Genomic DNA, 12,039 nt, shown 5'->3' on the forward strand with positions numbered 1-12,039 from the left:
GCCTCTACTCCGACAACGGCATCGACCTGCACCGGCCATCAACCACACGGCACAGCCGCACGCGCCGCACACGGGGCGGCCCTACGTGCGACGCCGCAGGCTGTCTCGCCTGCGCGGTCTCCATCGCTGGTCCGTCTTCGCCGTCATCGGCCGGGACTACATCGACAACGCCGCCATCGACTCTCGCGTCGTCCACGCCATGGCACATGTAGCGCCGCCGTCGGTCTGATCAACCGACCCTGCGCACGTCTACGCCAAGCAAAACCGAAGTATGCCTTCGTCCTTGACGTGCGCCTGGTTCTGGCAAAACTAGGGCCGCACCTCGTCCTCGACGGCTCGAACTGCATTGACTTCGGCATCGACAACCTCCACGACTGCCTCGACGCGTCTCCGTCACTCTCCTCGCGCACTACGCGCTTGCGGCTACATCGACACCGGCACCCGCCCACGACATCGACCACGGCAATCCCTCGCGCGGCTCCATCGACCAAGGTTGCAGCACACACGCTCTCGGCTACCTCGACATCGGCACAAAGGGCTACCACCTCGCCTGAGACTCACCAGCTTCCTCTACAGTCCAAGCTAGTGCGCCGCGACACCGTCCACGAGGCAGCTCACTGGTTCTACTTCGGTTTCTCTCCAGTCTGACCGTTCGCGATGTTCCAGTTGTTCACGACGCTACCGCTACGACTGCGGGGGGATGTTAGAGTATATGTCGGTTAGGGATAGATTAAGTAGGGATAGATTTTTCATCCGGATGAGGCCCTCGGCCCTCAGGATGCCTTTTTTTCATCCGGATGAATGAAAACGGCTCAGTCGCGCCCCCGACTCATCGATTTCGTTCGGATTAGGCCTTTCATCCGTCCGGAGAGCCCAGGCCATCTCCGGCCCCCGGGGAGCGCTCGGGGACTCCAGACGAGAGAAAAACGTGCGAAACGTCGAGCGGGCCCGCGTTGTCGGCGACACCGCTGGTAGTTCCCTCCATTAATTTCGTTTTCCCTCCAAATTGCGCCTCATAGAACCATTTTTCCCGTCGAAATTCGGTGCTACCGCCATTCTCCCCCACAGTTGCAGCTCCTCCTCTTCCCTTCCACCACCATGCCGCCGAAGAAGCTTGCCGCCGATGGCGCGCCGAAGGCGAGGAAGCCGCGGGCGCCAAAACAGAGGCCGCCGGGCATCTCAAACGCGGAGTGGGCGGCGGAATGAAACTCGCGGCCGGGCGGGGAGGGAGAAGAAGTGCAATGCGAAGAGGGTGGTGGCGGCGGCGGCGGAGGAACGGGCGAGGCTGATCTCCATCAACTTCGGCCAGCCGCGCATCCCCGGGCCATGGCCTACCCAAGGTATGGTCGGATCTCATTCCTTCTCGCCTGCGTCGCCGGCCACGTCCATGTTCCATGACACCTACGCCGCCGGCGGCATGGCCGGGTTTACGCCGTCACCGCCGGCGTACGACGGTGCGATGTACGAGGCCTTCTCGCCTGCCCTGAGACTTGGGCCGCTCCCCTTCTCCAACCCCGGGATGCCGCCGCCAAATGAGCCTGTGATGCACGAGATGATCACGTCGGGCTCCATGGCCGCCGCGTCGAGCCCGAGCTTCACACAAGAGGAGGCAAGGGCGACGGACGTCTACTCCCGCCGCTTCCACAACTGTAGACCCCGATGCTTCGTCTGACGATGCCGCGCCAGACGCCGATGCAATGCCCGATACCGCGCCAGACGCCGTTGCTCAGGACGAGAGCGCCAATGGAGCCTGTAATCGTCTAGTTTCGATCGTCAGAATGTGGCTGATCCGATCGCCGGACATTGGCGATTTTTTTGTGTAGCAGGGAGACAATATTTTGAATCTATCGCCGCTGATGGGCGAAAGGAGGGGTGCGACTGAAAAAATATTGCTCCCCACATCCTTTTTACATACAATCTTGTTAATAAATTCAGATTTTCGCCCGAGGTCAAACGGCTGGATATCCTCTAATTTCAGAAGCAACACACGCAAAAAGAAAGGAATTGAATCAGACCCCACGACATGGAATGGAACATGATCCACGGAAACCGCGGGCATCATGTAAACCTGTTCCAAAGCCGACCCGCACCTGGCACTGAATTTAATTCTGATCACCTTCTACCTATCAGCATTAAATTCGCTTGCTCCAGAATCGTATCCATTGCGCATGTATGTACCACGTACGGCACGTTGCCATGTACGCGCATTAGCATCATTTAATGATCAGCAGTGCCTGCATCACCGCACAGTTGGTATTCTGATTTCCAGACCACCCAAGCCCGGGCGCTATTCGTCCGCGTTCCCGAACACAGGGCTTCTCTTATCAGGATATGATATAAACTGAAAACAAGTAAACGTAGATACTACATAGCACATTTTAATATGCAATGTGACATGGTTCTTATGTATGTGATCTGACATGATACTCTAATTACCACATAGTTTTATTAATATGCTGGTGACCTGACCTGATGCTTCTGACACGGTAAGTGTGACACGGAAGAGAACATGTATTACATCAACCTGCGGGCATTATCGAATATACTACTACAGTCTGATGATTGGTCAGAAAATATAGCATTGGCCGAAGCTGGTAGAGCAACAAATATTATGTTCAGCACTCCACCATTATTACAAGACTTTTAGTGAGAGATTTGTTCTCGGCCAAGTTCCAGTCAAGTAGTAACAATGTTCAGATTACAAAAAAAAAACAGAACATCTAGCTATAGAAACCTCCTTACAACATCATCTGCGCAATGTCCTTCCTGAAAACGCCCTCCATCATGTCCTTCCTTCTGGCAGTGACGGACGGGAATGGCGAGGAGGAGATGCGCCTGCACTGGCTGCTCGCACTGATTCTGGTGGACTGCATCATCGTGGGGAGGATAGGGAAGGACTTGGGTCGGATGTTCAGGGGAGAGAACAGCATCTTCCCGCTGGAATCATGCGTCGAAGTCTTGGATGCAGGCTTCTGGGCTCCCGCAGCCTTATTCATGGTCGAGAGATGCCTGTACTGCTCTGAGCTGCCGCTCGGCAGGCCTGGAGGATGGGGGCGAATCTGCGCCGACGGCTTCATGCGGTCGAGCCAGCGAAGGATCGCGTTCCCGACATTCCGACCAACTTCCAAGTCCCTCTCCTGAATTTTCTTGTGCACTGAGACTGCAACGTCGAAAATACTACGTGTTCTCCTGGATTACATGGAGGAGAAAAGGATCAGACCAATCATGATTTTGGCTAGCATTGTAAACTGACATCAGGCCTATTTAGTCCCAAAATACAGTGATAATCATTAAGCAAATTCATCTCGAGTGTTGATGGAAATAGTTCACCACTAGTTCTGTTCAATGATCCTATTGTAAAAACCGAACAAGTTTATTATATCTATCAGAAGAGGCTATCTGAATTCTTTAATTCTTACAAAGAAGTTATGACCAGATTCAGTACGGCAGACATCATCAGGTTTACAAAACAATACAGGATCAAGACATGAAACCAGATTCAGACACCCCGAAGTTGAATAAAGAGCAGTGATCAAAAGATTAAACAGAGCTGCTGAAATTGTGGTTTTCATACAGCGGTTGAATCCCACACAGCCACACAGGAGACTGGATGGAATGAGAGAAAGGCAGTGTGATCATAACTGTCCGGTCGCAACTATTCAGAGACAGTTCAGGCTCAATAGACGTGAACAATAATAACAACTTACAAGGTGAAACGAGTCTCATGCAAGGTTTGTTTGCTAATGTTTATGTTTCAACAGTAGTCTAAGGTAAGCAGGTAGCAAATCAAGACAAAAGTAGCGAGATGACAACAGCAGCAGCAGAATGAAGAGCAAAATCAATCTACCAAGGAATGCGGGTTGATCTATAGCAGAAGCAAGGTGGAGCTGGTGGTATCGATCTGGCGCAGCAAGGGGCAGTCAACCAACAACAATGGTGGAATTGTCAAGCAGCGACGGAATTGATCGGAAGAAAGAAGAACTAAAAAAAAAGTTTTCCGATCCAACCAAGCAGCACGGAGTTACGACGTGCAGAAAAAACCCTAACCTGGCACTGATACCATGTTAGATAAACAACAGCTTGTATTAACAGGGGGGCAAAGGCCACAATATGTAGTACATCTGACTTGTGGTACACAATAGTAAATCTAACAAATACGGACTCCTAGACACCTAGACCAACACTTGTACTCCTTAACAAAATTAACTCAAGACTATGTACGCAAATCGGAAAGAGGCTCGAAAGTGTAACGCACTAAAGTCGATACACCTGTCACGATTCTGTAGACTGCTTTACCATGTAAATTTGTTGTATAAAGCTATAAACGCTGGACCAGTAAGAGATGGAACCTCCCAGTTACAAGCCTATACCACAGGGAGACAGCAGAAAACCCCAATACAGCAGGTATGCCCCCTTGGTTGATAACGGGAGAGCCGGCCCTGCCTGCCTTCATGTCTGGGATCTGACAGCTTGTGTATGTTAACTGACCATCGGTCTATTTTCGACATCAGAAGGAACTTAGAGCTACGGTCACACTGGACTAGGCATCCCCCTGCTGCGGATGAAATGAAAGGCAGGCAGCGCACGCGAAACTGTAAATCGGTCACATTATGGCCTGCATACAAGGAGGTAGAAGCACGTCCTAGCGTGCTAGTCCCTAAGCAAGGCACCCAAACAGTTAGCAGCTTTGCTATGTATTTGAGCTCAAGCTGCTGCTAAAAACAAACCTGAAGCAAACTCTTGCTCTGGTGCTGCATCCATTGTTCTTGTTTTTCACAGTATGGTTTGCCGGTCCAGCAGACGACAACGGCACGGGTTAAGCATTGGTTGGTTTGACTGATGGACAAGCGAGCATGCCCAATGAACCACCTAGACAGCCCACGAAGGGGAGGGAACAAACAGACACAGAGCCGTCCGTCCGTAGGGGAGCAGAGGGGAGCTGGGGGATTACCTGTATACGAAGTCCCGGACCTTGGGGTGGTTGGGGCCGATGAGGCGGCGCTGGCCGCGGAGCGCGAGGCGGTACGTCCGCCTGAGGCCGAGGAAGTAGGCCGTGATCGCCGTCAGCTCCCACAGCACCATCACTCTCCGGCGGCGGCGGCGGGGTTTTGCGGAGGCGGCGAGTCGATTTGGCGATTTGGATGAAAAGGAAGGAAGGCGGATCGATTTCGATTCGTGGGGGAGGGGCAAAGCGGTAAATAAGTAAGCCAAGGACGAGAAGGTATAATTCTTTCCAGGAAAGATGCTGGGTGCTCTGCTCAAGCCAAGTCTGTGCTGCGAAAGCCTTGCGAGAGGGGTTTGGTCTTCTTGTGCTTGCTGCCACGTCAGCCGTGATGCGATATTGCGACTTCCGGCTGAGCTGAAGCGCAGCCGGTTGCCGGACCCGCTCGGTCCGAGTCCAAGCGCAGGAATTTCTTTTGGATGTGACCAGTTCTCACAATCAGAAAGCAAGTTTAATACTATTAGTTTGGAGGCATTTCTTTAGTTGCATCTCACTTGTAACTTGAACAGTTTCAGTTGCAAACCAATTTACAACTGAAGTACATGAACCGCGACGCAATTTGGTGTTTTGTTTCGTAATGCGGAGTGGAATCCAGTAGAGAGTCGTTTTGTTTCGAAGCTTGGATGCTGGCGTAGCAAAATGCTATCGTACAGAGATAGGTTTGTACTTACAAATCCAGTTTTAACAAGCTTACCAATGTTCATACTCTTTTTTTTTTGGAGATTCCAAAAGGGGTTAGGAAAAGGTTAGATTATTATCGTTCCAATTCCTTTTGGCAATCTGATGAGAACAAGAAGAAATATAGATTAACAAAGTGGAATATGGTGTGCAGACCAAAAGAGCATGGAGGGCTTGGGATTGAAGTGCTTGAGTTTAAGAAACAGATGTCTACTCAGTAAATGGTTGTTTAAGCTCATAACTGAGGAAGGACTGTGGCGGCAATAATTGCACAATAAATATCTTAAAAATAAAACGTTGGCGCAAGTTGAGGTCAAGCCCACAGATTCTCCTTTTCGGAAAGGTCTGATGGGTGTGAAACATGATTTTTTCATTAGAGGGTATTTTAAAATTGGAAACGGTGCAAATGTGCGTTTTTGGGAGGATGTGTGGATAGGGGATTCGCCTCTAGCACAACAATATTCTTTTGTACAATATTGTGCAACATAAAAGTGTTTCGGTTTCCACGGTACTCGCTCATACACCTATCAACATTTCATTTAGAAGGGGTCTAAATGACCACAAGTGGAGTCAATGGCTGCATCTATGTGAGCGGTTAATTTCAGTCACTTTATCGATTGAGTCTGATAGGTTTGTTTGGAGACTTACAGATTATGGTTTCTTTACTGTTTAATCGATGTATCTAGATTTGATGGATGATCATACTAGATTTCTTCGAAAATACATGTGGAAATTAAAGATTCCTTTGAAAATCAAAGTTTGCATGTGGTTCCTTAGTAATAAAGTACTCCTAACTAAAGATAATCTAGCTAAGAGGAAGTGGAATGAGTGTCAAATTTGTTGTTTTTGTGATTCTGCTGAGACATTCAACCATTTGTTTCTTGCCTGTCCTTTTACCAAAATTGTATGGCTCATGGTTTATCTAGCTTACAATATTCCACCACCGATGAATATCACTAATATGTTTGGTAATTGGTTAAATGAAGTGCGAAAGGTTAACAAAGATATTATTCGTATTGGCGTTTCAGCTCTTTGTTGGTCTATTTGGAGAACTCAAAATGATATTATTTTTAATGAACAAAAGGGCACTAATTTTTTGTAGGTTATTCGGCGAGTTGTTCATTGGGTCCAGCTATGGGCTTTCCTTCTCCCGGAGGATCAACGGGAGGATATGGATACTGGATACAACCGGCTATTGATGGTTGCTCGGGACTTCTTTTTTCAGGCTACTGGATGGCAGCATATTAATTGAATAGATAATGGCTAATCTGTTTATGTGCCTCATTTTCCTATGATTGATTCATGTATCGACCTTATCTATTCCGTCATTGTAAACTTTTAAATACTAATGTACCTGTACTTTGAAATAAAATTTTGGCCATGTGCATCGACTGATGCAGGAACTAGGGCGCTGCTCCCATATCGAAAAAAATGGTGTTGCATGAATTTACTAAGCACGAGTTCCATTCAATTCATCTCTCCTCCAGGTACATTTGTTTCAACTTTTGATTGGTTTCATGTCATAGTTCATGTAGCATTTGTGTTCCTCTTGTGGAAAAAGAAGAAAGCGAAAAGAGGAGTTCATATAAGCCCAAATGAGTTTGCGATGCTATTTTGGCCGAGCTACTATTTTATTGGATAAATGTAGCTGCTTTTTGACTTGGACATTGTCACGGATAAAATCATGACTAATTTGTACTTATGTAATGTCTTCTTCAAGTTGCTATTAGAATATAAAAAATCATCTCTATTATTCATGTAGTATATAGGGGCCCTATTTTCTTGTATTGCACCGGTTTTTGCTTAAAGTTTAACTAACTATATAGTTAAAGACATAGGCGTTGTTTCCCCTCCGCTCTTGATGGCAAGTTGTTTTCTCTGTAATCTTTCGTTTGCTTGTTCATCGATGTTTGTATGCTGTTTTTCAGCATCCGGCAACGGCCTTATTAATTTAAAAAGTTTGAATCGTGTTTAAGTCATTATACTGGCCGTGTAATCTAATCACCCTTCGTTAGTCTCAGTGCCCCCGACTCGGAGCTAAGAAGATCTCAGATGATCGACCTTTTGATTTAGCAAACCGATAATCAAGTTCCGTCTCTAACCCAAATATGATTTCTTGATCTATGCTACATGTCGGCCTTGGCACCGCCGGCCCTCCCCGGCCGGCGTCCCGTGCGGCGGCGCCTGAGCGCAAGCCGGAGGTGTCCACTATCCTTGAACCTCTTGCTCTCCGACTCGACGATGTCGCACTCCGCGAAGGGCACCGGGTACCGCCTCTTGTCGTAGCAGTAGGAGTAAACCATGTTGCGCTCCCTGAACCGCCGCATCGCCTGCAGCTTGGCGAGCGTCATCACGGCGGGGTCCGACGCCGCCACCGCCTCGGCACAGCCATGGGCGGGCAGCATCTGGTCGACGGGGCAGCCGGCGAGGGCGAGGTCGGTGAAGGAGGCGACGAAGGGCCCGTGTTGGTAGTTGACGCGGTAGCGGCCCCCCGAGGTGGCCCAGTTGGAGCCGTCCCAGACGGTGCCGTAGATGGACATGGGCTTGGACGGGAAGTCGCCGCCGGCTCGCGAGCGGCTGACGTGCCGGATGGGGACGTCGTCGACGTAGAAGGCGACGGCGTCGCGGGTCCAGAGGATGGAGTAGCGGTGGAACTCGGTGGTGGGGTCGAAGGGCAGCACGTAGCGCTCCTCCCGGCCACGGCTCACGCTGCCGTTGCCGTACACGTTGGTCTGGATCCGCCACGGCTTGCCCCGGATGTTGCCCAGGAACTCGAAGTCCAACTCGTCGTGCGTCTTGTGGAACACGTCGCCGTTGGAGGTGTAGAAGGCCACCACCACGCCGGCGGTGTAGTCGGACGGGAGCTTGATGGAGGCGCTGAAGAAGCCGTGGTGGTACATCGACGACGAGATGAACCCAGACCCTGCCCATCAATTCATTCATTCATGCAAGCAAGAACGCGTTTATCAATTAATATAATGGATCGATTGAACAAATTAATGGATGAAATTAAGCCGCCATGCGTGCGCATGCCATGAACGGCCGAGAAATTGTGGTACGTACCGGTGGAGCGGTCGAGGAGGAGGCTGACGGTGCGGTCGTCGGAGGAGCGGAGGATGTTGTCGAACCCGAACAGCGGCGTGTACACCTTCTGGAAGGGCACCGTCGCCGTCACGTCCACCGCTGCCGCCGCGGACGGCGACGCTGCCGGCAAGACCAAGAACACCACCGCCAGCACGATCGACGCCAGACGAAGCATGCCGCCGGCGGGCCGCCACCGCGTCTCTCTCCTCTCAACGGAAGCTTAATTAGCTAGCTAGGTATCGGTGGCCGAAACGTCGTCGCTAATGGTGGAGCGAGCGAAGGAGGGGAGACCGTCCGTGACCGGCCCAAGAAAATCACTGCGCCAGAATAGCAGCATGCGAGTATATTTACCTTAAATAGTAAATCAATTCCGCGTCGGTTTATCAGATCGAATTTTCAAGAGTTAAATACATGTGCCCCATTTGCAAATAGCCGCACAAATTTGCAAAATAGTGTGCACTCGCCTAAAAACTCGTCTTGGGATGTGCAAATATATCCACAAATTTGCAAAATATGGGGTGTAGTGACCCTTAAACTCATCTATAATATCTATAAAGTTGATCCCCACTATGTGCATTTAATGTTTGCAAGCTGATTTCTCAGTGAGCCACGTCACCTGTATAATCAGATCCGTTCGATCAAATTTGGATATGCGATCTGCAAATGCACGTTTAACGGCCAGCTCAACTTTCATTAGCCTGCCCTGCTCAGCTGATCCTTCCGAGAAACCAAAAGACGGCGGACCCTCTTCCTCTCCCCCACTTCGTCTCCTCCATCCTCCACTCATAAAGAAACCACCACCGTCTCTTTCCCTCCAGCTCACCTCCATGTGTGCGCGTAGATCGTGGATAATAAATCCATAGAGGCAGCCGGAGGAATAATGGTGCCGATAAATACTTCGCGCTCCAGCGCGATGCATCATATGCATCGTCGTCTGGCCTCCATGACTTCGCTTCCGCCCGACTAGCGTCAATCCGGTTGCGGCCTCTGCCGTCTACCCCTTGAGATACATCTCCTTCCTCTGATGCATCTTCTCTACCTCGGTTCTCGACTTCTTCAGGTGCTTCACAATTTGGAAGATGCAGTCGATCTCCCTAAAGCTTGATTCTCGATCTTACCTGATGCTAGGGAATGTCGCTGCCGTCTACGCATGTTTCTCTCTTGCAGATAGATTTTGTCTTGCCTCTCAGTATAACTCGATTGGCATGGAGAGTATTCTTGCCTCTCAGGATTGACTTTTTTTTAGAGCGCCTCTCAGGATGACTCGATAGGCATGGGGAGTGATAATATAGTATACTTTGTTCTGACCACCAAGTTGTCTGATTTGATAAATTGAGCCGACATATTTGCGTTGCTTATTATGTCACTGTTCTGCGATTTTTTTCCTTGCAGATGGGATTTCAATCCGCTCAGTTCTGGAACTGACGGAGGCTTCTCTTGGATCCTATTTCTATGCTACTAGGGAAAGAAAAACTTTTGATGGTTCCCTATTCCTGATGCAGATCTTCTATTTGGTGCAGTTGAAGACCGAGAACAGCCGGCTAATTTTGCCTACTACTAAGTTAGTATCACCAGATCTTGAGCTCTGAATCTACAAGTATTTGTTATTATACAGAAAAAGGATGAATCAAGAATTTAAATGTATGTTGGTACCACATTTTTCAGGCGTACGCTTCTTGAATTTAATTAGTAGTTCCTTTCAGATTATTTTCCATCGATTAGTATGCACGTGAACTATTTATACAGTAAGACAGTTGTTTTATGCTACAGGTGAGGGAGGTATAGACCACAGCCGATCTCTTTCTGATTTGTATACAAGGAAAAGGAAGAACAATTTGACCCATGATATTCCGGAAATCAGTGTCTACATATATGTGGGCGTCCCGGGCTTATCCGGGACGTCCACTCTGCTGTAAGATTCGTGCAGATCTCTTCCACAGATTGCAGAAAACGCCCTATGTTTCGTAAAATTTTGATTGATTAGTCCTTGGTTTAGGTACAGAACAGTGCCCGTAGTTTTCCCTCTTCCATTCCGGGTAGGAATAGAATCAGCCATGTACGAATCAATCAAGGAAGCTCTTTCTCACTATGTAAGAAATTGAGAATCAACAAATGGAAGCAAGACTCGAACCAAATCCATATTGCAAGTATCAGACAGAAGCAAATCAGATCTTAGACCAAATCCATATTGAAAGAATCAAACATAAATCAGATCTTGGAAAGCATGGAAACCAACCACGTAGGGCAAACCGTGATTTGGAAAACATGGAAACCAATCGGAGAAAAACATGGAAGAGGGAGAAAATCCAGGGATTTGGACCCTCGGCCAAGATGCAGCAATCACCGCCTGCACCGCGCATACAACAAATGGTCGTTCCCCAACCTCTTCGCCGGCGCCGTGCTCTAGCCGTGATGCGCCTGCCTCCGCTCCGGGGGAATTGCCAAACCTGTTCTAGCTCGCTGGGCTGAGATGTACACGGTACACCTTGGCTGCCATAAGGGAAGGAAAATGGACAAGTGCAGGTTGTTTTGTGTAATATGAATGGCACACATCTTAGCATGTCCGTGGCCGTTGGATAAGCCAGGGACCCCCACGCCGTTGTAGAATCTCCGCGTCGATGATATTCACAGCTTCATCTTTTAATCTTTGACAACCATGCTGCCTAAAGCTTTTATATTGGGATGTCCGGAAGTTTGGTTCTATCCAGCATAGTTAGTATCCCTAATTTGGGTATAAAAAACCATGGCTGGATAACAAAATTTGATACCAAAATATATATAACTGAATAGAGCTATGCGACTGGCACGAAAAGAATTTTCAGATTTTATGGTAAATAATTTGCATATGCTTTGTACATATCAGAATTTACAACTATATATTAAGGTGTTGGAGTTAGTCAACTACATAGTTTGCCCCACTTCATTTCTGGGCAGTACCCAGAATTATGACTGGGCTTTATCTTCACTTGGAAAGATCAAATAGGTAATGCTTTGTCACCGGCGATTTTATTGAACTTTCATAAATCATTTTCTTTGTAATGTATTGGCACATGGGTCTAATGGAACATGGAGGTGCTGCGATTTTTTTTAAATCATTTTCTTTGTAATGTATCATCATTACATATAGGAGTAATTCATGTTCAATCAACTAACTGTTGGATTTAACAACAAAATGTTGTTGAACACTCTCTATGGTCATACTATTCAGTACATGTTTTTACAGCTCGATACAATGTAAATGCTTACATAATACCCATTAATAATAGTTATGTTTA

General features: G+C 48.2%; 2 protein-coding genes across 2 annotated transcripts; both read right to left on the minus strand.

The window, feature by feature from the left end:
• Window positions 1-2,559: 2,559 nt before the first annotated feature.
• LOC127308595 (uncharacterized) lies at window positions 2,560-5,270 on the minus strand. Its single transcript, XM_051339457.1, has 2 exons — window positions 4,952-5,270; window positions 2,560-3,189 (listed from the first exon to the last, which is right to left on the minus strand). Exons 1-2 carry the CDS (start codon window positions 5,080-5,082, stop codon window positions 2,739-2,741), a joined length of 582 nt encoding a protein of 193 aa, XP_051195417.1. The 5' UTR covers window positions 5,083-5,270; the 3' UTR covers window positions 2,560-2,738.
• A 2,458-nt stretch (window positions 5,271-7,728) lies between these two features.
• Window positions 7,729-9,076, minus strand: LOC127308594 (probable xyloglucan endotransglucosylase/hydrolase protein 30). The gene is made up of 2 exons (XM_051339456.2): window positions 8,744-9,076; window positions 7,729-8,603 (listed from the first exon to the last, which is right to left on the minus strand). The coding sequence occupies exons 1-2, from the start codon at window positions 8,937-8,939 to the stop codon at window positions 7,807-7,809; spliced, it is 993 nt and encodes a 330-aa protein (XP_051195416.1). The 5' UTR covers window positions 8,940-9,076; the 3' UTR covers window positions 7,729-7,806.
• Window positions 9,077-12,039: the final 2,963 nt, after the last annotated feature.

The sequence above is a fragment of the Lolium perenne genome, chromosome 6 (assembly GCF_019359855.2).
Source record: "Lolium perenne isolate Kyuss_39 chromosome 6, Kyuss_2.0, whole genome shotgun sequence".
Classification (NCBI taxonomy): Eukaryota; Viridiplantae; Streptophyta; class Magnoliopsida; order Poales; family Poaceae; genus Lolium; species Lolium perenne.

Excerpts from the sequence above, each read along its gene's own strand:
- LOC127308595 (XM_051339457.1), bottom strand. The coding sequence starts at position 5,082 with ATGGTGCTGTGGGAGCTGACGGCGATCACGGCCTACTTCCTCGGCCTC. Across the intron at positions 3,190-4,951 it reads GTCCGGGACTTCGTATACAG|GAGAACACGTAGTATTTTCG; the intron begins GTAATCCCCCAG and ends CATGTAATCCAG.
- LOC127308594 (XM_051339456.2), bottom strand. The coding sequence starts at position 8,939 with ATGCTTCGTCTGGCGTCGATCGTGCTGGCGGTGGTGTTCTTGGTCTTG. Across the intron at positions 8,604-8,743 it reads CCTCCTCGACCGCTCCACCG|GGTCTGGGTTCATCTCGTCG; the intron begins GTACGTACCACA and ends ATTGATGGGCAG.